The 21,232-nt window shown below is 43.9% G+C and overlaps 1 protein-coding gene across 1 annotated transcript in view; it reads left to right on the top strand.

The window, feature by feature from the left end:
* agrn (agrin) overlaps positions 1-21,232 on the top strand; it is a 98,619-nt gene that overhangs the window by 28,499 nt on the left and 48,888 nt on the right. The window contains exons 3-6 of the mRNA XM_030767035.1: positions 452-667; positions 9,571-9,795; positions 12,451-12,675; positions 14,697-14,906. Coding sequence (XP_030622895.1) covers positions 452-667; positions 9,571-9,795; positions 12,451-12,675; positions 14,697-14,906 — 876 coding nt within the window. The remainder of the gene's footprint in view (positions 1-451; positions 668-9,570; positions 9,796-12,450; positions 12,676-14,696; positions 14,907-21,232) is intronic.

Here is a 21,232-nt window from a genome sequence, read left to right as displayed (position 1 = left end):
AACCCGGATGAAGTCAGAGATCAGGAGCAGTCAGATAGGTAGCTGCAGGCTCTTCTGTGTGCTCATGTCCCCTCTTGCATGTACCTGGCCCGAAGACCTTGGTCTGAGAGCAAGTGATAAGCCAGGCTTAGACTGAATGAGAGAGAGAGCGATTGCCTCAGGCCTTCCCAACAGTGAGTTCATCCACAGTCAGAGCAATCATTGATTCTGATTGAAAGTCTGAAAAGAAAAATTGCTTCATAAAACAGCTGTCTCTACATATGACTTGAGCTCCTGAAATACCGAAAGACCATATAGCTTACAGACCATGTATTAAACGTCTCACATGAGAAAAAAATAGGATGTTTTTCACATTAATTTAAGGATAAAGGATATGCCAATATCACTAACGCTGTTGTTGTTTGATTGTCCTCTCTGCTAACGTCAGTGCTGTTTGTGTTTTCCTCCTCAGGTTGTCGGGCGAAGCTTTGTGGTTTCGGGGCAGTGTGTGAAAGAGACCAGACGGACCCCTCGGTGGGACATTGTGTGTGTAAGAAGATAGTGTGCCCGTTAGTCGTGGCCCCCGTTTGTGGCTCTGACTCCTCCACCTACTCCAATGAATGTGAGCTGGAGAAAACTCAGTGTAGCTTGCAGAGACGCATCAAAGTTCTCCGCAAGGGCCCCTGTTGTGAGTACACTCTACTATCCACCAACACACAGCCGTGATACATATTAACAAACCTCTATGCATGCAATCTCACACACACAAACACCTCCAGGCACTGTGATATAGTATACCTACACACACACATATGTATACACATTTAAATTAACTCACTGTTTGTCTCCATTAAATCCACTTCTCCAAGGCATAATGACACACTCATACAGTTGCACTTGTTCCACTTGTTATCACTCGTTAGCATATTCATAAATGCAGGCGTTCGTTCATCAGCGGCAAAGGTTGGGGCGCAGCCAAGCCGAGCACAGCGCATTGTGATTTGTTCGATTTCCCGCATTGAGGGGAGTAATAGCTGATGTCTGTGACTGGTTTGGATCTGCTATTAAGCCGGGCCTTTTGAATACAGGCCTCGCCAGCGAGGACAGTAATTATGTGAGCTGGTGGAACATGTCGTTCACTCTCCTTCAAAGAGTCATAATTAACCACCCTACGCGCTGGCTACCTGGACGAGTCCGTCGCTGAGGGGTGGCCCGTTGCCCTCTTACTCCAGCAATCCAGAAGCTAATAAAAGACAGCACGCACAGCACGTTAATGCTCCATAGCCGCCGCTTAATGTTAATTCACTCACACCTCACACCAGGCTCTTAATAGGTGACATGCATGGGTAGCTCCCTGTTATTTTCTTAATGAAATGAACAATGTGGTACCGCGGGTCACGCTTATCTGGCCCTGCTCTGTAGGTTTAGTTTTCAGATAAGTAGCGAAGAGCTGGTATGAATGAAATAGCCGACCGGCTCGAATCGGAGCTTAACGGCCAGGGCTGTTACTGATACCACGTTTCAAAGAAAACTGGGCATGAAAGATGGAGCCCAGTTTTGGTACAGCAACGCTGAACGAGAGACAGGGAGAGAGAAGAGAGAGAAAGAAAGAAAGAAAGAAAGAGAGAGTGTTTAAAAATAACAGAGAGAAAAAGGGAGGGTACGGTGCCCTGTTTTGATCAGGGCAGGGGAGCGTGTTGGCTGTAATAATATTGAACTTGGACGAGGGTAAACAGAGTCTCCAGCCGCTTTGAAGAGAGTGCAGAGGGAGAGAGAAAGAGACAGACAGAGAGAGGGAGAACGAGTGCTGAGCTCATTTCAGGGCAGCACTGTGCCGGAACGCTGGACTGGATGGACAGCCAAGCAGCAGTGCACCCGGCCGGGAGCAAATCAATGCCCGGCTTGATCATGTGTGGAGAGTGTGTGTGTGTGAGGCGTGTGTGTGCAGTACTGTGCCTGTTAAAACACTCTCTTACCTCCCTCCCTCACTCTCTTTCCCTCTATCTCTTTTTCTTTCTTTTTAGATCAGATTTTTTATTTATTTACCTATTTTGTTGCTTACCTGAGGCTGGTACATTTGAAACCGGATCAGGCTAATGACTGTTTGTGGTTTTGGAAAAGATTTTTGTATTGTGTGTGACAGCGCTATTTTTGTGTTTTTACAAAGGCTTGGACTGTCTCAGATGATAAGAGAGATTAATTATCTCTGTCCTAATGCAGACTGTCTGTTGATATGTTTGCATTTGCCACTAAAACCCTTTGCTGTTGTCCTTTTTTTCGCTTCATTTAGACTTTGCATTGCTATGGATAAACCAATGTAGAAAACTCTTGACCTCAGCATGCCAAGGCAAACCTTTAAATGGCAGAATCGATGTGTTTTTCCTTCTATTGACAGTTAGAACTATGTTCCTTAATAGAGAGGGCTTGGTTCATTTCTCTCAGATCATTACCTTGTGGCTGAGGTAATACGGTTGGACACACTTGAGCTTCTTCCACTTCCTTCACCTTTTTTTTTCCTTTGCCTTCAGAGGTGTGAGAATCATGTGCACTGTCTCTGACGTGCCTGAGCAAGGTGTTCATCTGAGCACGTTAAAAGGCGTGTTGAGTTGTCCCTGGAGGAGCGGAAAGTCTGCAGAACGATCTCGGGGCGATGCCTCATTGCAATCAAAGTCATAACAAGATTCGCCTCAAGCAAAATAGAACATGACCCTCCAAATCTGGTTTTAGCATATGTCTTCTGCCTAAAAGACAGACTCCCTGATGACTGGGAGGTTGGTCCTCCAGTGTGGCTAGCACTCAGTGATGGGTGATGCTAGTTAAGAGAACGTTAAGGGGTTGAGGTTGAGGTGGCGTGGGCAGGGGAGAGCTGATTTACAGTCTGCACGGAGGCTTGTGGAAAGATTCTGTTGCTCCCGGTGGAAAAACGTGAAGCGAAAGCTAACTTCCCTCCTGCCCCGCTGGGTGATCATTCCCTCTGACAGGTCGTTACTCAGCCTCCGCTGGGCCCTTAGGTGACATCGCCACGACGATAGAGTTCCAGAGCCAGTGGTGACGGCGCATGGCCAACCCTGGCCAGTGCAAATGAATTTTCTCTTTTTTTGGTGTGTGTGTGTGTGTGTGTGTGTGTGTGTGTGTTAGGCAATTGCCACACCATGTTCACCTGTCTGGTCGACATGGGACTCTATTCACACTCATCATCAGTTGCTCCTCTGCTGACCCACTCCATCTGTTGGGAGAAATCCTACCTCTCCTCGCCCTCCTACAGCATCATCTTCAGCTCAGGGTTGGGTTTGCTCCCAACTGTCTCCACAGAGCCCCATCTTCTGTAAAACACCCCTTAAAATAGAAGCACCGCCCTCTTAAAGAGTAAATCAGTATTCTTCTCTGAGTAATGCTGCAACTTATGGTCTATTTCTTATCTCTTCACAATCCTTTCTGTCTTTGTCCTCTAAAGCATTGTGATTGGTCAGTGTATTTTTTTTTTTTTTAATCTCTCAGACTGTGTCTAGTCTGGTTCTCTGCCTGTTAGAGGGCTAGTGGGGCAGCTCCCTGACCCCTGAATGAGTGATAGAGCCTCCTAATCTGGCTCTTCAGTAGAAATGCCCCAATGGCCTCTCTCTCTATGTGAAATGGATGTGGTGAGTTTTAGTTAAAGGTGAGTTGGTAGGATAGTCATAAATAAATGACACTGTCTCCCCTGCCTGCTTTCTTTCAGATGTTCCATATGCACCCTATAGAGTATTACGCTAAATCCCTTACGCCGCTCTGCACACAGACGCACACGTATTGCGCACGAACACACCTTAACACTGCAGTGTAGGGATTTTTTTTTTTAGATAATAATGGAATTTGTGAATGCTGTCACCGGGCTCATTCTGGTGCTGATGCTTTCGCTTTCTGTGATACTTGTTAAACAAACCCTCACTCTCTCTTTCTCTTTCTCTCTCTCTCTCTCTCTCTTTTTCTCCCCTCCACCCCCATCACTTACTTTCCTTACAGGGACCGAGTGTAGTGCATTTCTCAGGAGAGATAAGAGAGATTACATTGCAGCTATGTGCATTAAAAAGCCCACATTTCCCACATACTCTCCCTCAAAAACCAGACAGGAGATGCTTCTTACAACTTCTTACCCATGTATTTATGCAGTTGACTCACCTGAATAATTCATTGTTATTTTCTTCTTACTTTACTCAAATGCAACATTGACAATTTACCAAGAGAAAAAAAAAGAAAAGAGAAGAAAAAAAGGAAAATAAACTAGTGCTCAGAGGACCTCTCAGAATTGATGAAAATGACACCTGTTTTTGGTCCTGCTCCCCTCATTTGATATGCTGTTTTCACAGACTTTTCTTTGCCTTGAATGCATATTAATGGTAGTGTGTATGTATGGAAGTTTATAAATGTGGTATATTTAATGTATATATGTCAGTTATAGTGGACATTATAGGCCCCTTTTGTGTTCACTCTCTGTAGTGGATAATAGATATTGACCGGTGGGTTCGTTTTCATATCTTGTGTGGTCTGCAGTCAGATAATTGATCTTCCCGTGCCACCTCCTCGTATTTCCCCCGGATAATAAGCCTCTGTTCTCTGCTGTGTGTTAACCTTGATGTCTGCGTTTTCTTCTCTTCTCTTTTCCTCTCTTCTCTCTTCCCTTCTCTCTACCTCTCCACTCATCACACCAGCTCTTGCACTTATCTCTCCAGCTCTTCTTTCTGTCCATTCTGTCTTTCAGTCAGTCAAGTAAATCCATCTTCAGCACACACACACACACACACAAGCACCTGAAAGCCTCTGTACTTTCTCTGCTCTTCTCGTTCCCGTAATCACTGAGAGGAGGTGACTTTATCCGAACCCTTGCCATGCCAGGTTAATGCAGGACAGGAGTGAGACTTCCCAGAAGAGATCGGGGGGCAGAAGGGCCAGACTTCTGGAGACAAAGTATTGGCCTTTCGTACCCCTTCTGGAGTTTTTACTCTTGGTAAAAACCCATTTAGTCAAAGAGAACAGGTGGGGGAAAGCACAAAAGAGTGGGGAACATTTACTCCAAAAGGCTCCCTTAACCACAATCACAAGTTTACGTTTGTTTGTTTTTTTTGTTATGAGAATGGATGTTTTTTTCATTTAACGTCAAGGTTTATGATATATTTTCTTGAAGTAGAGTTTTGTTATCTAGTGGTGCATTGGTCTTTGCAGTGTTGTCTGGAGCTCATCAAAAAACAGATGAAATATTCTGACCAAATATCTTAGCAAACGCGCATGATGCTACTGCCTCAAGTGTCTGTGCAAACACATGCTTTTGAATTGGTCTTTGTGTTTGTGTGTGTGTTTGTACGTGCGTGTATGTGTGTGTGTGTGTGTTGGTGTGTGTGTGTGTGTGTTGGCAACAGATAAGTCACTTTGGAGCTGATTCGCTTCAGAAATTTCCTTGATTGAGCTCACATGTTGTTTTGAGAAGTGAATTTTCCAAGAACATTGCTTTTAGCCAGAACAACTGATGCCACTGTAGTTGTTCTTATGTCTCAGAGTCTGAAATATGTGCACTCTTCTCCCTGTACTATTCTCAGTTCTGTGAAACAATATCATGCCTGTAAGCCGAAGGGCAGTCTCAAAACAAGATTTTCACCCAATCTGTTTTCTCATTGCTAGACATCGTCGTTAACCCTTGACCTTTCCATTGTTCTAACACCCTGTTTTTTGACCTGTACATACTGGAGAGCAGCGCTTCACTGAGTTAATTGTTAGATCCGTTGTAAATAAGTACCTTCAGTTTTATTGAACTGTATTACAAGGAGAACATTGCTCATGTTGTATGCTAATTTTTCACTCTAATTTGGACTGTACATTTCTGGTCTGGAAGGATATGATCACATTCACTCCAAATACCAAATTTAAGCCACCGTAATACACCACACAATTAGAGAAAATGAGGATGCTCTTATTTTCTCCTTTCCCTCCCGATGTAGGGTATTTCACAGCAGATTTTACTCACATGTTTATTATCACTTACTCTTTAAATTCCATTTCTACCAGAAGTGTTGGAACTGTTCAAGAATCTCCTTTAAAACATTCTCTTAAGGTACAAAATGCTGTGCACAGAAAAACCTTGTTTCTGACAGCTATTTATTCTTCGAACAGTATTTGTAGATGTACATCATGAAGGCGCCTTTAACGTACAGGCTTAGAATGCAGCTTTTTGCCCGTCTGCCCTCCATCCAGGGTCAGACAATAGTGAAAAAGCCCTCCACAGGAGTGTTTCATGCTCATCTATGCAGATGCTGTCAGCTGTCACCAAAGAGCCAAGCGTCTGGTCTGTGAGCCCTATCAGGAGTGCTGTGTATTATCACTTTTTGAGCCCGATTTTCTATATTCAAGGGTAACACCGAAGCATGTAAAAGAGGAAGACAGCTGCAGTCAAATAAGCCCTTTGAAGAAGTACATCAAAAGAATGAATCATCTCACAGTGCTGAGGATGACAGCAGCGGCGGCTGCGGCTGGGGGGTGGAGGGGTGGTATCACAGGAATGGAGGGGGCGGGGGGTGGGGGGGTTGGGGAGCAGCAGTGTGCGTGGAGACTCTAGGGGTCTCCACCTTTGTGTTCTTTTCCTAGCACTGTGTGTCACCATGACACCATGTGACAAAGACAACAGAGACTCTGTGTGTGTGTGTGTGTGTGTGTGTAGTGTGTAGTGTGTACATGTGGTAGTGAAATGAAATGTAAAAGAGGGGGTGAAGTCCTGCCTGTTGCATCATTTGCCCTCTATACACAAACATACACACACACATACACACACTCCTCCTTCCTTCTCTCCTTCAGTCCCTCTCCCACCATCATGCTGGTGAGCTAGCACATCACATCTGGCCCTGCCGTGCCGTGTCGGTTCTGCCGACTAAAACCGTCAACCTCACATGGTGACCGGTGACAGCTCCCAGCCCAAATTAAGGTTCAATAAAACCCAGCACAAACATAGCATCACCAACAGCCAGAAGGGAGGCAAAGGGTGCTCTCTCTCTCTCTCTCTCTCTCTCTCTCTCTTTCTCTCTCTCTCTTTCTCTCTCTCTTTCTCTTTCTCTCTTTCTCACTTGCTCTTCCTCACTTTCTCTGCCTGTTTTGCCCACTACCTCGCTTATTAGTTTGTAGTGTGTGATGAGTCTCCCTGTTGTAGGAATGAATGTGCCTACGAAGCGTTATTCCACCCCCTCTGCTCTCATTATCAAAATCTTAACCTGGCAAAATATTTCAACTTCATAGTGCTAGGGGACCAAAGTTAATTGCCCGTGAGTAGGATCCTCACTTTCAGACTATCCACAACCCTTCTCCAATACTCTGTTCTTGTTCTAAAATGAGCATAAATGAATAGCCAGAAACTGCATATCTCTCTGGCAGTCCCAGAACTTTGGTTGCTTTTCTTGTTACGCTAGTCACATTCTTACAGGCAATTTACCTCCTTGTCTGGAGTCTGAGCAAGAGGCTTATCTGTGCTAATGCGTCTGTAAGGTGTGCTCCTTCAATCTGGACAGCCTCTTAGCATTCCTATCAAAGCTCTGTTCCTTGACGCTTGCCAACACACCTTGAACCTTGAGGGTGACAAACAAAAGTATTATTTAATGGGTTTGAAAAGTGCAAGACTGTTTACAGTCTCAAAGCAAACAGACCTTCTCCTGAAGGGAGTTCTTGCAGAGTGCAGGGAGCTATGGTTAGAGCTCCCAAAGATCACTGCACATTTTTTCAGCTTGTTCCAATGGCCCAGTTTTTGGGCAATTTTTCTCAATGGCGGTGTCAGCTCTGGGATCAACTGAACAGCACATTTCTTTTGATGTCGCCACATGCTGACACATTTCAGTCAGTAAGTTTTCGACTGGGGATTCCAACTGAATCAGATATGATACTGTTAATCTAGGGCAAAAACTAATTATTGAGCACTGTGTCAGTAGGACTGGAGTAAGGAAACGGTACATTTAAGGGGCCAGTAAATTGCCCAAGGCCCAGGATGTGACACCAGTTACCCAAAGAACATTTTGCTTCCAAGCTAAAGCCATCATGGTGCTTAGGATCAATTTTAAACGTATCAGTGTATATTTGTCGTACGTTAACCTTAGAGATTAGGACAACGTTCATGAGTCAGGTCTGTGTCGCCTTCTGTAACCTCGCCGAGGTGCAGTGAGACATAAAGGTAGGACGACACACTTGTGCTATCGCTCCATGAATTGGCTGTTTGTCGTGATTGGAAACAGGACAGCCGCACGTGCCGTTTCCCCGCAGCATTGCTAATTAGTAAAAATGTCACCTGCTGAAAACAGTCGGCGTACGATAACAAACGTTCGTCTCAGATATTCATCATGAGAGGGTTTTCAAAACAAAAGCTCATTGGTTTGTAAGCTCAGCCCAGTGGAGTTACTCTGAAGAAAGTCGTGTCAAGAAGAACTTATTCTTTTTTAGCAAGAGAAGGCATGCACAGTGTGTGCTTTGATCACGCCCCACACAGAAGCCTCCACTGATCTCATCCTTTCATTACCGTGTGTCGAGTTTATCCCATACTACTCAGTGCTCAAGAAAAAAAAAAAAAAGAAAAAGAAAGAAATAAAGCACACTCTTTGGAGATGTAAAGGTAGCAGAGGAAAAAAAAAACATCCTTAACTAAACTAGGGATTGAGACTTTCTAGACTTGTACAAAATAAAAACCCACAAATGATGCACAGAGGGATTACTGGCAAAGTCCTGATGAGATGAGATTGGGGAACAAAGAGATTGACAATAAGCAATATTAGAGATGGCTGTGCATTGTTGAGAGCCATGGACAGTCGGAAATGAAAGAGGCTATGTCTGAAGTGGTGCAGTCCCTGGACTCGGTCTGCCAGCGTGTTCTTCAATGCCTTTCATAAATATTTATCAAAAAATAATAACAATAGTAATGATAGTCATCTGACTGGTCTTTCTTCTCCAATACAAATACATATTTATTTCCAGCAAATCGTTGTTTTTTTGTGGGTAAATCAAAAGTTCCACTCGCTCATTTATGGTGAATTAAGGTCATTCCTGAGTTGCGGGATGTTTAATAAGAGTGAAAGAGACAAAGTCCTCTAGAGAGGAACAGGCTATTCTCATTTTCAGTGAAGTAAAGGAGTTTGATTATGTCCTCTCTACAGCAAAGAGGGCATGCTAAAGTGTAGCAATTGAGAGAACATTGTGAATGGGATGCAAGCTCAAAATGGACCACGTTAAATTAGACCGACTTGTTTGTACAGCCAGCCAGCTGTGACCAAGAATTTGAGTCAGGGTGCTGGGCTCTCATTCAGTGCGAAACCACTTCACGCTGTCATCTGTCCTGACACAGGGCAAGCTCTGAATATTGCACAGACTGTGTCTCACTTCATAAAAAAAAATATATTTTTAGCCATACCAGTAGGCTATTCATTTAGTAATGACACCCAGACTTGATTTTTCTGCTTTAAAAAAACAAAAGGCACGGTAACCAGCTGTTCGGCTCGTTTTGCGTCTGGTGTAATGAGTATTCATGGTTTTAGCACCGCTGGCTGCAGCTTGTGTCTGCTTCTTAGTCTCGCCCTTATTGTTTCCTCTCTGTCTCTGCAGCTCTGAAGGACCCTTGCAGCGATGTGACATGCAGCTACGGGAGCACCTGCATCCAGTCTTCGGACGGCCTATCAGCCAAGTGCATGTGTCCACTGAGTTGTGATCGCGTGCCCAAGCAGGTAGTGTGTGGCAGCGATGGGCTAGACTATGCCAGCGAATGTGAACTCAACATGAAAGCCTGCTCCACCCGGAGAAACATCCGCCTACAGCATCAGGGGCCTTGTGGTAAGAACGCGCTGCTCCTCGCACACGCTCACTTCCAACAAAACAACATCAGCCTCCTACTTCTAAACCTGATTCTTGTTTTTAATCATTTTTGCTTTCTGATTTTTGTGAAAGTCTTTTCAAGAAGTTACTGAAGAAAAAAAAAAGTTTAGATCGAGTTGAAACATCAAAACATTACCAACTCTACCCCTTATCTTCTCCTCGCTGTCAATTTCAGGTTCTAAATTTTCTCCTAATTCTGGCTGATGCAGATGATTATAAAGAGACCACGTCCCTCCTGTCTCCCCTTGTTGTCATCCTGTATTTTTTTTTTTTTATATTTGTTTCTCATTGATTTAATTTAGTTTACGGCCTTGCAGAATGAATACATACAAGCTGAGTGGTCCATCAAAACATCAAATCTTCCCTCTTGACTCAGCTGGATATTTTTCTGTATTTTAGGATTTTCTGGTTTTCATTTTTGACGTTTTAGTAGACTGGTGTGTTATGACTCCCTGTCTGCTGTTTTCATCTAAAAGAAAAAAAAAAAAATAGATGCAGAATGTCTTCATTTGTGAAAGATCAATCTAGTCTGCCGCTGTGCTGGCATACCAAACCAGTTTCAGCACCATCTCCTCTCGCTTTTCACTCAGTCTGCACAGCTCATATCTTCCCCCTCTCCCCCTTGTAGCTATTACTCCTCTGCTTTTCCCAGAGTGAATATAAGACATCTCCTGTTTCAGGAACATCAGTTTCACTCTGTATTACAATGATACATCAAAATTCATCAAACTCAATCCCGTCTAACCTTGACTCACTCTGTGTATTAGATGGTTGCACCCACATTTATCTCATTGTAGACTATTCATCAGAATATATGTCTCATGTAATTTTTTAGTTTGATAAAAAATCTAGAGTAGGTCTTTGAAGAACACGACTCTACTAATTGTAAGCCACCTAAGCTTGCTGGAAGTGGTCTTTATGTCTGTTTCTGAGGTATGTGACATTGAGATGTTCTTAGAGACGGCCAGACAGACACAAGAAGTTGTCACCTCCTGAAATGATAGAGACCTCAGGGGCAGGACCGAATGAATGCTCATAGCTACTACAGGATGCCTGTAATATATATCCAAGCTCAGAGGAAATGTTCAATGTGCCACTCCCCCTGGGAAGGACACAGCTCAGGGGGGACATTGGGTCCTAAATCTTACAGTGCGGTGCTGTCCGAGCAGTTGCCATTTCCACAACCACACATACACAAACAAACACACCACTGAGGAAAACTAATTTTAACATTCATATTGAGGATGGGGACCTTGGATGATCCTGCTTAACACACATAAACACACAAATACACACGCACACACACACATACACACACACACATACACGCACACACCCCTAGAGTTAGGCTAATGGAGCGGAATCATACACACAGCTGGATAAAGGCTCCCTTTGCCTACCTAATTGCCGTAGCCTCTGCATGGCTGGGATAGGCAGGGAATCTGGCCTAGGCTGTGCTCTGTTAATGTGAGGTAATGGTTTTTTGCACTGATAATGACTGGCTTATATGGCATCGTGTTACTGGATTCTGTGCTTGCATTATGATAAACACTTTGGTTGGGCTCCATCATCTCCTCCTGTGTGAGTGATTCCATTGTGCAAATGTACACAGCCAATGAACTGATGCTTGCCTCCCTGTCATTCTGTTTTCGTCTGTGCTGGCTTTACAACCAAGCTCTGTGGTTTCTTTTATGTGTGTGCTTGTCGCTCTTTGTTTTAAAGCCATGGCCTTGGAATCAATTCTCTGTGTGTCTTTCAATCTCTCTCACTCTCTTTCTCTCTCTCTCTCTCTCTCTCTCTCTCCCCTTCATCCTCTCTTTTTCTCTCCTCTCTATTTCATTGCTGCTCAGTCTTTATTTGGTTCGTCTGTGTTTCTCTTTCTTTCTTTGCCCAGTTCCTTTCTTTGCCCACTTGTTCTCATTCTTAGCCCTCTCTCGCTCGCTCTCCCTCTCTCTCTCTCTCTCTCTCTCTCTTCTTTGTTAAAGTAGTGACTTACTCACAGCTTGGTATTATTTTAATGGGAGGCAGTGGCTGGTAAGTCAGTCCTTTGTCACCTCCTTCACTGAAAAGTATGAAAGTTGGCAAAGCTTTCACTCTCATTCCAGACCCCCATCATTGCACCTCTATTATGATTATAGCTGATCCAGTCACGGCTGCCACCCAGACACCCTCGAGGCCAGAGAGCCTCCATCACCTCAATATCACCCATCATTTGACTCCTGTCAACTGTCACACCCATCTTTTCCTATTCCTGCTTTGGACCATTTGTCCTAAATATGACACTTCTCTGACAACAGCTCTGTCAGGGCTTGGCAGTTCTGCCATGCATGTGAACAGCCTTACAATGAAGAAAGACTGCAGGGCACTGTCAGCTTAATGACCAAAAGTTGCAATTTACTGTGATAACGCGGTGGGCTAACACTGATATCTAACAATGATAGGACTTTGAAAGGCTTTGGAAATTTCAAGAGTGTAGCCCTACCAGTAATCACTTAACAGCGCTTTACTTAAACTTATCCTTTGATGGAGAGGAACAGAGGAAATGGAGCGATTTTATAATCTATTCCATCTCCTTGTCTTTTTTTTTGTTTTGTTTTGTTTTTTCACTCTCAGATCCGTGCAAAGACAGTCAGAACAGCCTGAACGTGGCCTGCCGCGTGCAGCCATTCACAATGCAGCCGCAGACCTTCGCCCCACCGGAGTCGTGCCCGCCCGACAGCGAGCCGCTGTGTGCCAGCGATGGGAAAACGTACAGGAGCGAGTGCCAGATGAGACGGACGGGCATGCTCAAGGGTCTGGACCTGCACAAGATCCACACGGGTCCCTGCAATCAGCATGGTGAGGCCGCCATCTCTCACTGATAGTATCTCATCCCTGCTGCGCACTGTCTTTCCTTCTCTCTCTCTCTCTCTCCCTCTCTCTCTCTCTCGTGATGAAAAGCCCACAGCTGTTTTTCATTCATTTTGTTATGGTGGTAATGGTAGGCCATGGATACATTAAGTCGGCTTTCCCAGGCTCTCGTGATACCAATCTGCAGAAATCCAATTTTCCTGTCACACTCTGGCAGGTGTATTGTAGGCAACTGTATCTTCAGTAGTGATGAAAAGATTGTCCTTGTTGATTCACTGAAGCCCCACAGCGATGCAGAGAGGGAAAGAATGCTTTGATGTGATCATATGTATATATTTAGTCGTCGTTGCGATGTCTTGGCATATATCCAGACATAGCTGGGAATAGCGGTACTGGTACATTCACGTTTATTCATTTAGCACACACTCTAGTTCAGAGCGACTTAGGAAGACGTATTTAGAGTAAATGGGTAGAATAGCACTAGTGTAGCTTCCTGTAGTGATGGGATTACAAATCGAAGTGGTTAAAACAGAGCCTGAGGAACGGAGTGTGTTAGCATACTGCTAAAATGATTATGTTTGATTACATTTTGTCAGAAGTCCTGCAGTCTTCGAGATCCTGGAAAAGTCATACAGTATTACAACCGTAAAATTGTTTTGAAAGCAGAAAAGTTTTGAAAAATTATAATTATCTGAAAACATTTTGGGGAAAAAAAAAATCCATCATATACGTCAGTGGTTCTCAACTCCAGTCCCTGCACGCCTTGGTTCCAGCTCCTCTGAGCTCAGGACTGACACACCTGATTCCACTGATCAGTTAATCATCAAGCCCTCGATTAGCTCAATTAACTGTGATAATGGAGCTCAAACAAAGACATGCAGGACAGGAGGCCCTCAGGACTGGAGTTGAGAACCACTGATCTAAATGATCTAAATTCATCAAAAAAAGTGCATTGGTAGGACAGCGGCTTGCCTCTAAAATGTCGTTACTGTTAATGTATGCCAAACGTGCAGCTGTAATCTGAGCTGCAGTTAGGTTGTACACTGGCCCAAAATGTATTGTATGTCTTAGAAAGGTCTTGGTGAATTTTTGGAAGATTTATATGTTAAACATGCATGAACCCCGTTACGGCGTGCATGTGTAGCGTGTTTGAGTGGGCGTAGTTTAGGGAGCGCTGGGAGACAGCTGCGTTGAATCAACGCCCGCACACATTCATTGTCGTCAGGTGTTCAGAAATTGGATCCACCCATCCAACACATGATCAATCCATCAAGCAAAACTCTCACAGAACTCGCGCAAATATTTGTGCTAGGTGGTTATTCTGTCCTTTTGTTATAGTGGATTCAATGAAGTGTCTCCAGAATCTAGCTTACAAGGTACATGTGTGTACGCAGGTGTGTGAGTGACAGAGAGAGAGAGAGAGTATGCAGAGTGAATATATGACTACTTCTCTGTTTTTTTTCTCATCATTATGAACAAGTAGACAACTCCGGATGACAATGTGAGACTCATGACTGCCTCAGTTAACCATAGATAAAAAAAAAAAGATAATTGAACTCCAGAAGAATAGGGGTCTTTCACAGTCATAATCGTTACTCATCATTATGTATGTCACATCTTTAAAGCCCAGGTTGAGTAATGCAATCAAACGTAAATCAAGAACCGACTGGTACAATAACACAATAAGTCCCTCTAATTTTGTGAAACAGATGAAAGGCTGGTGTAATTATATAGCAGTACGGCTCAACTGTGACAGCTTAACACAACTATGAATAGAAAAAGAGATTCAAATCAATCTGAATGGAATTAAGATAATTGATTAAATAATCAGGAGATAAGTAATTCAAACCCCTGTGTGAGTCAGTATTGACTGATTGAGACAGGGAGAAAAACAAGAGGGAGACAGACGGAAAGAGAGAGAGATGTCAGTAGTCAGTCAGTGTTGATTAGCATGAGGCATGTCTGCGTCATTAGTTCCTGTTTTGACATGCGGTGTCTATTTTTTGCAGAACAATGTAAAGAAGAATGTAAGCTGAACGCAGTGTGTCTGGTGGTAAAGGATCTGGGGGTCCGATGTTCGTGTGAACCCATCCAGTGCGACGGCGCTTACAAACCCGTGTGTGGGAAGGACGACATCACCTACAACAATGACTGTGAGCGTAAACGTGCCGAGTGCCAGGCCAAAGTGCCCATCCCCATCAAGCATCAGGGCCCCTGTGGTGAGTGAGGACTTCTAACAGTTCTCTCTCTCTCTCTCTCCGAGAGCTCTCTGGTTCCAGCAGGCAATTCTCCATGTGTACTGTGAAAATCTTAAAGAAGTGCATTTGTCGCAAATATGTGTGTGTGTGTGTGTGTGTGTGTGTGTGTGTGTGTGTGTGTGTGTTTGTGTGTATTTGTGGTTTATGGCTTTATTTAATGTGAGTGGTTTTTAAAGTCTGTGTGTGTATGCGTTTATCTCTTGTAGTGTTGTGTGCATAATGTTTATACTGTACTGTACTGTGGGTTTGTCTATTCTGTGTGTATTATATTCATGTGGGAGCAGAGAAAAAAAAAAAACGGCAGAGGGAACTCTCATTTTTAAGGTGCTCATTCTCCTTCATTGTCATTGTGCTCACGTTCTTCCATCATCTCATGTGACACATGAAATACTAACTTCATGTTTCATTCATATCTCCTTTTCCCCTGCGAGTGCCAGTCTTCCACATCAACAGTCCCATACTTAACTTTGTCTCCTCATTTTTCGACGTGTCTTTCAGCTTTTGTTTTATTCCTTTCTTCGGGTTTTTTTTTTTTTTTTTTTTTGTAATGTGTTCCTCCTGTTCCAGTGTGTCACTCTGTCTGTCTTTGTCCGTGTGATGTTTGCTCAGGGATGCTGCTGGACACGCCACTTGTTGTGAACGGGCAAGAGTTCAACTTTTGGCCTTTCTTAAGGGGACTCAGACCCGTAGTCTCTCATCAAGTGGCCACTGACAGTCTGGTTGGGTCGCTTTGTGTTCCTACTGTCTTTCTCTCTTTCTCTCTCTCTCTCTCTCTTCCCATTTCTATCTCTTTCTCTCTCTCTCTCTCGTGTCTCGCTTGTCCTTTGTGTGAGATGGAAAATTTGTGAGTGGCCATTGTCTGCTCCTCACACCTCATCCCCTGCTGCTGTGGGGAAAGGGAAAGCATCATTGAGGTTGGAGAGTTCTTCTTCAAGGTGCTGTGTTCGTCTGATTAAATGTCATTTCCCTCAAGATCTCCAACCCTGTAGCCCTCTTACCCTGTAGCCCTCTTAACCTGTAGTCCTCTTACCCTGTAGCCCTCTTACCCAGCATGACAGAGCGCATGCAGCCTCTCCCCATACCCCTTTGCCATTCTGGCACCCACAATGCTTTGCAGTGTGCCCACAGGAGCTTAGCACAGTGAGCTCAGAAAATATGTTCAGAATAACCACGGCTGTAGGTAGAGCTGGCGCAGCCAAAGTTATTTTAGACCAAATTACTTCCCTGAGAGACTGTTTCAGATCTAACCACTGAAAGTTAGACACAAAGTGTAGCCCACGCACTTCTTATAGCTTTCATATCTAAATCACTACTCACCTCTTCTTGTAGCTTTTGCAAAATAATTCATCTCTGGAGGTAACAGTAATCTGTCTCTCTCTCTGCTTTCTCTCTCTCTCTCTCTTTTCCTGTGACTCTTGTTTGTCCTCCCTTTTTCTTTCCCTGAGATGAATAAATTATCATGTAAATGGCAGAGCACATATGCATTTTTGCTTTATTTCATTATTTCTCACAAAGTAAATGATTTGGTCCATCAGAACATAGCCAGTGGCAAGTTACAGTATTTTTTTTTTTCAACATTTATTTACATTTGCATACTTTGCAAACAGCTCATAAAATACCTTTTGGATTTAATTAAACATCAAAACCTCTGCATAGAGGCCTGTGGAGAATGTGCCTTAAGTGAGGAGAAGATAGCGCAAATTCATCAGGAAAGTCCCTTGCTCTGGACACCTGTTTTGGTCTGGTGTTTAATTATACAGAGCTTCATCCTTTGTTTCTCTCTTCCTTCTTCCACATTCCACTGGGTCGCTCTCCGTCTCTCCTCTTTTCCCTGGCTGAGTCTATTTCAGAGCAGATAAGGTTGAAACTGTGGCTGGTCTTGTTCCACAGACTCTGAGTCTTTAAGAAAGCTCTCAGATCTATAGGCGTGACAAAGCTCATTCCTCCCGCAGTGGGGAGCATCTAAATGGAGCTCTTGTCACACAGAGATCAATAGTATGAGCACTGGTGGGGTCGTGATGGAGGGAGAACAGAATTTCAGAGCGTGTCAATGTTAACTCCTGACATCGTCTCATCTTCTTTTCCTGTTGTCTTTACCAAAAAAAAGGTTAAAAAGAAGAGAGGGAGAGACAAAGACAGAGAGAGACAGACAGAAAACCTTACGCCAGGTTACTGTACCACCACTGAGTTCAGCAGGTCCAGGATATGAGAGATATTTGCTCTTTTCAGTCACTTCAATGAGATGAAAAATCTCTCAAAATAGACATAGACTCATAAGAAAATGATGGAAAATATACTTTCCATTCTTTTAAGAGATGAAAAGTCTACTAAAATATTCCATGACTGGGTAAAAAGAGACCTGTCTAAGTTTGTGGTAGCTGAAGGACCAGTGTGTTAATAATTCCATACTCTTTAATGAAGGTATAACACATTGCCTTAGTGAGGTCTAGTGTGTTTCTTGGTGTGTCTTCTTACTGATTAACCTGGCATTTTCCTTTTTCCTTGCAAACCATTAAAGCATTTTGGTAGTTTGTGTAGAGAATAAGTCAAGAAAAATTAGTCATAAAGACCCTTAGTGGCTGTTATTTGAATTGAGGGTGAACCTCTTGTGAAAAACTGAAGTAAGTTGGAGTTTCTAATTTTAACAAGACTATAAGGGTGACAGAAGAAGAGGGAATGGCACACAGTTAATAACATGTCAGATCAGTTACTAAACCTTCATACACTCTCAGAGGACTGGGCTGTCATATGAGGTCAGTAGGGTCTCAGTGCCCATCAAGCACAACACAAAGTCGAAAACCCTCACAGCCGAGCACCAAGACCTTTGAAATGAAAGTCGTGAAAATAACAACTTCGGGAGTGTCAAACACTCACAGCGTTCAGATACGAATGTCACACACGTGTCACATGACTCCATCCCCCTTTATTCTTCAGTATCTGTAATGCACGTGTCAGTTATTTTCCCAAGGTCTCGGCGGATTAGGCTAAAAACACAGCTGTTTCAGACATTTGAGTTATGCCATACTACAGCCTTGAATACTGGAGTTTCCTCACTATAAGTGACAATAGCCTTGCACGGCTGACAGTGATTGTCCAATTTAGTGTCAGTCTGGTAGGAATCTGTGGGTACATAGGCAAACAGTGCTGCATTCATAATTATCTGGGAAAAAACAGTAGACATACATCTTTAGTGTCAACTCAACAGTGTCTGTTTGGCAGTAATATTGTGCAGCAGGTGACCCAAATACTAGAGAGCCATTGTATTCAGGAGGGGCTGTCAACATTGTTGTTTTGTAGTGAACAGTATCCCAGCATCCTCCAGTTCCTTCTCTTTCTGTTTTCTCCTCCCTATGGCGGTGACTCATGAAAGATAACAATACAACATGCCGTAGAGACATTGTCATTTAGCAAGAACTCGGTGAAAAAGGAAACAGGGGAAACAGGCGCCCAAGGTGACAAGGCAGTCTGATTAATTTTATCATTTGCATGTTTATTTGATTAGCATCTCTGAATGAAATGACATTACTCTCATTTTTTTCCTCAGACAAAAAGAAAAAAAAAAAAAAACCTAAACAAAACAATAACACACTAAGCACCCATTGAACTTTGAGGGGCCTGAAGAGATGTCTGTAATGAATCCAATTAGAGGAACAGATAGGGGAGTCAAGGTTTTGGGGTTATATTTAGCTCGACCCTTAGCTGCACATTGTGTATGAGACAGTAGAATCTGGGTCACTGTGGTAACTGAAGATGCCTCCACCAAGCTTTGAGTGTCATATGTGGAGCATGTTTCTCCATTGCTAGCTTGCTAATGCCATGCATTGTGCTATGTGTGCTTCTTCCTAAGTCCTGTTTCTATGTTCAGAATTCAGTTCAGTATTCATCAGTTCAGTGTCAAACACAGTTAGCCTCTCAACCCTCTTTGCGTTCAGCTTTTTATGTGTGTGATTCACATGAGATGGTGGTTCTCCTTATCTATGTGGTATTTCCTTTTACCCCTCTGTTCCCCCCTATTACATTTCGGGTTTTTTCTCCCTCAGCCTCCCCTCTTTCCCTTGTCTTGTTTCATGGTGTTTCACCTCATCTTTCGTTCGCCCCTGGTGAGTCAAAAGAGACAAAATTGGTGCCTTGTTTAAATTCATAATGTGTTGAGGGAAAAGTTTGAGCCGCTCGCAGCAGTTGCATGGTGATAACTGCTCAGTCAGAAACCAAACACTACCTCCAAGGGGATTTGTCCCTGTGTCATGCTAATATTTTCCCCTCTCTCTACTCCTCCTGCCTTCTCCCACACATTAATAAATGTTTCACCCTAAGCTGGAGGGAGGGAGTGAGAGAGAATGAGAGCGAGTGGGAAAGGGAGGAGGGAGGTGTCTGTTGGAGCAGCCCTGTTGCAGGAACACAGTGGAGGTGTGACATTGCTGGTCTCTGTTCCTGGTATAACCGACATGTCCTTTCCTGACTTGTCTGCTTACCGCTGGCAGGCTCTTAAGTGAGTGGAAGACTGACTCCCTCCTCTTCTGTCTGGAACATGGACTATCAAAATTCACCCGTTTTAGGGTAATCCTGATCCAGAGGATGGAGCTCCGGAGATAACCATCTGCAATCTACATATGCATGAGTGTGAATGGAGGGGCTCGCAGTAGTAATACTCTGCGTTTACAGTGGTACAGAGCATGCTAAACCAAATGTATTTGGAGACACACACAGGAGGAACGGCTCTATCTCATGGGGCTTTAACTCCCGCTGAGTGTTCTATCTGACTGCAATTTGACAGTGCTATAAACCAAGTTAATGCTCAAATCCCTATTAAGTTGTCAGACCTGCTTTTTTAAGTCCTGTTTAATGACAGAAAAGTGAGAGACATTGCACCTCCCGGATGGCAGACAGGTGTCAAAGCAGGTTTGGTAGTCCTGCAGTTACCCAGTCCCCTAAGCATTTGTCTGGGGCTCCTGCGCTCCCGTCATTGGAGCTGTCAGTGGCGCTTATCCCTTAGGGCTTGGTGTACATTTGAAGAGTTTTTGAGTAATTAAAGTCTAAAACAGAGGGAGAGAAGAGAGTGTTGTTGAGGGGGAGGCGGTGACGGTGGTGACAAAGCTCTGGCGCTCACTGAAGCTTCACAGAATTTAAGAACACTGCCAAAAGGAAACGATGGTGACAGAGACACACTCGCAGTGTTTTTTTTTGTTTTTTTTACGTGCGTGTGTGTGTGTGTGTGTGCGTGTGTTTGAGTGCGGCATGTTGGCGTGAAACGGCATGACAGAGCTGTTCTGTAACTTGCGAGGAGTGTCTCCTCACCAACACCCCCAGAACTTCGGTTCCCGAAAAATGACAATTACTCAGCTCTTAGAGTCCCTGTGGCTTCCTCACACCTTCTCATTATCAGTGCCTACTTTTGTCCATACACATGCGTGGGCTCCCCGCTTTTTTATCAGCATCTGCCACCCTGCTAACTCACAGCTCTTCACTTATCTGCAAATGAACCCATGAGCTTCAAATTTAGATCCTGTGAGTGTATCCCAGCACTATGGCGGTCCCACCGCGGCAGATGGCAGTCAGTCGACTGCAGCTGGAGTTCTTGAACACCATCTCTTCTGCTGAGGCCTCAGGGATGGTAGTCCCGCTGTTTCAAAGAGCTCCACTGCTTCAAAAAAAAAAAAAGGGGGGGGGGGGCCCTCATTTTTTACTGAGAGAATATGCAATCTAGTTCAATTACCAAAGCTAGCCTGGACCGCTGAAAGTTTTTAACAAAGTCCGTATTTTGCAGCTGTACATAAGATTATTTTTCAAAGACTACTTTTTTCTTTCTTTCTCTCTCTCTCTCTCTCTCTCTCTCTCTCGCTCACTCATACTCGCTCACACTCTCTCTTTCTCCCTCTGTTCCTGAGCTTAATAAGTCTGGGAGAACTCTGTCTCTTCAGAGAGAGAGAGAGGGGAAACTACAAATGAAAGGAAGAAAGAAAGACATTTTGGGGGGTTCTTTCATCTTTTTGGGAAGAGACAAAGGAGAGTGAGGGACAAAGCACTATCAGTGGCTGCAGTTGTGTTTTAGGAGCCCCGCCATGGGAAATGGGTCATTGAACCTTTCTGAAGGCCAGGAGTACACTGATGAGTGCATTCACACTGTACCCAGCCCTAAGCTGCATACTCTTATAGATCTGTACACACACTCAAAGACACACACACACACACACACTCCCCCAAAAAAAGAGATCAGGAGGAAAAGCCTTCTTTGAAGCCTCCCAAAATTAGGCACAGTTCCATCGTTTACATATTTATGTGCCAATTCA

Source organism: Chanos chanos, chromosome 3 (assembly GCF_902362185.1).
Source record: "Chanos chanos chromosome 3, fChaCha1.1, whole genome shotgun sequence".
Taxonomy (NCBI): domain Eukaryota; kingdom Metazoa; phylum Chordata; class Actinopteri; order Gonorynchiformes; family Chanidae; genus Chanos; species Chanos chanos.
The sequence above is the reverse complement of the archived record's forward strand: the minus strand, read 5'-3'. Positions and strand labels throughout refer to the sequence as shown.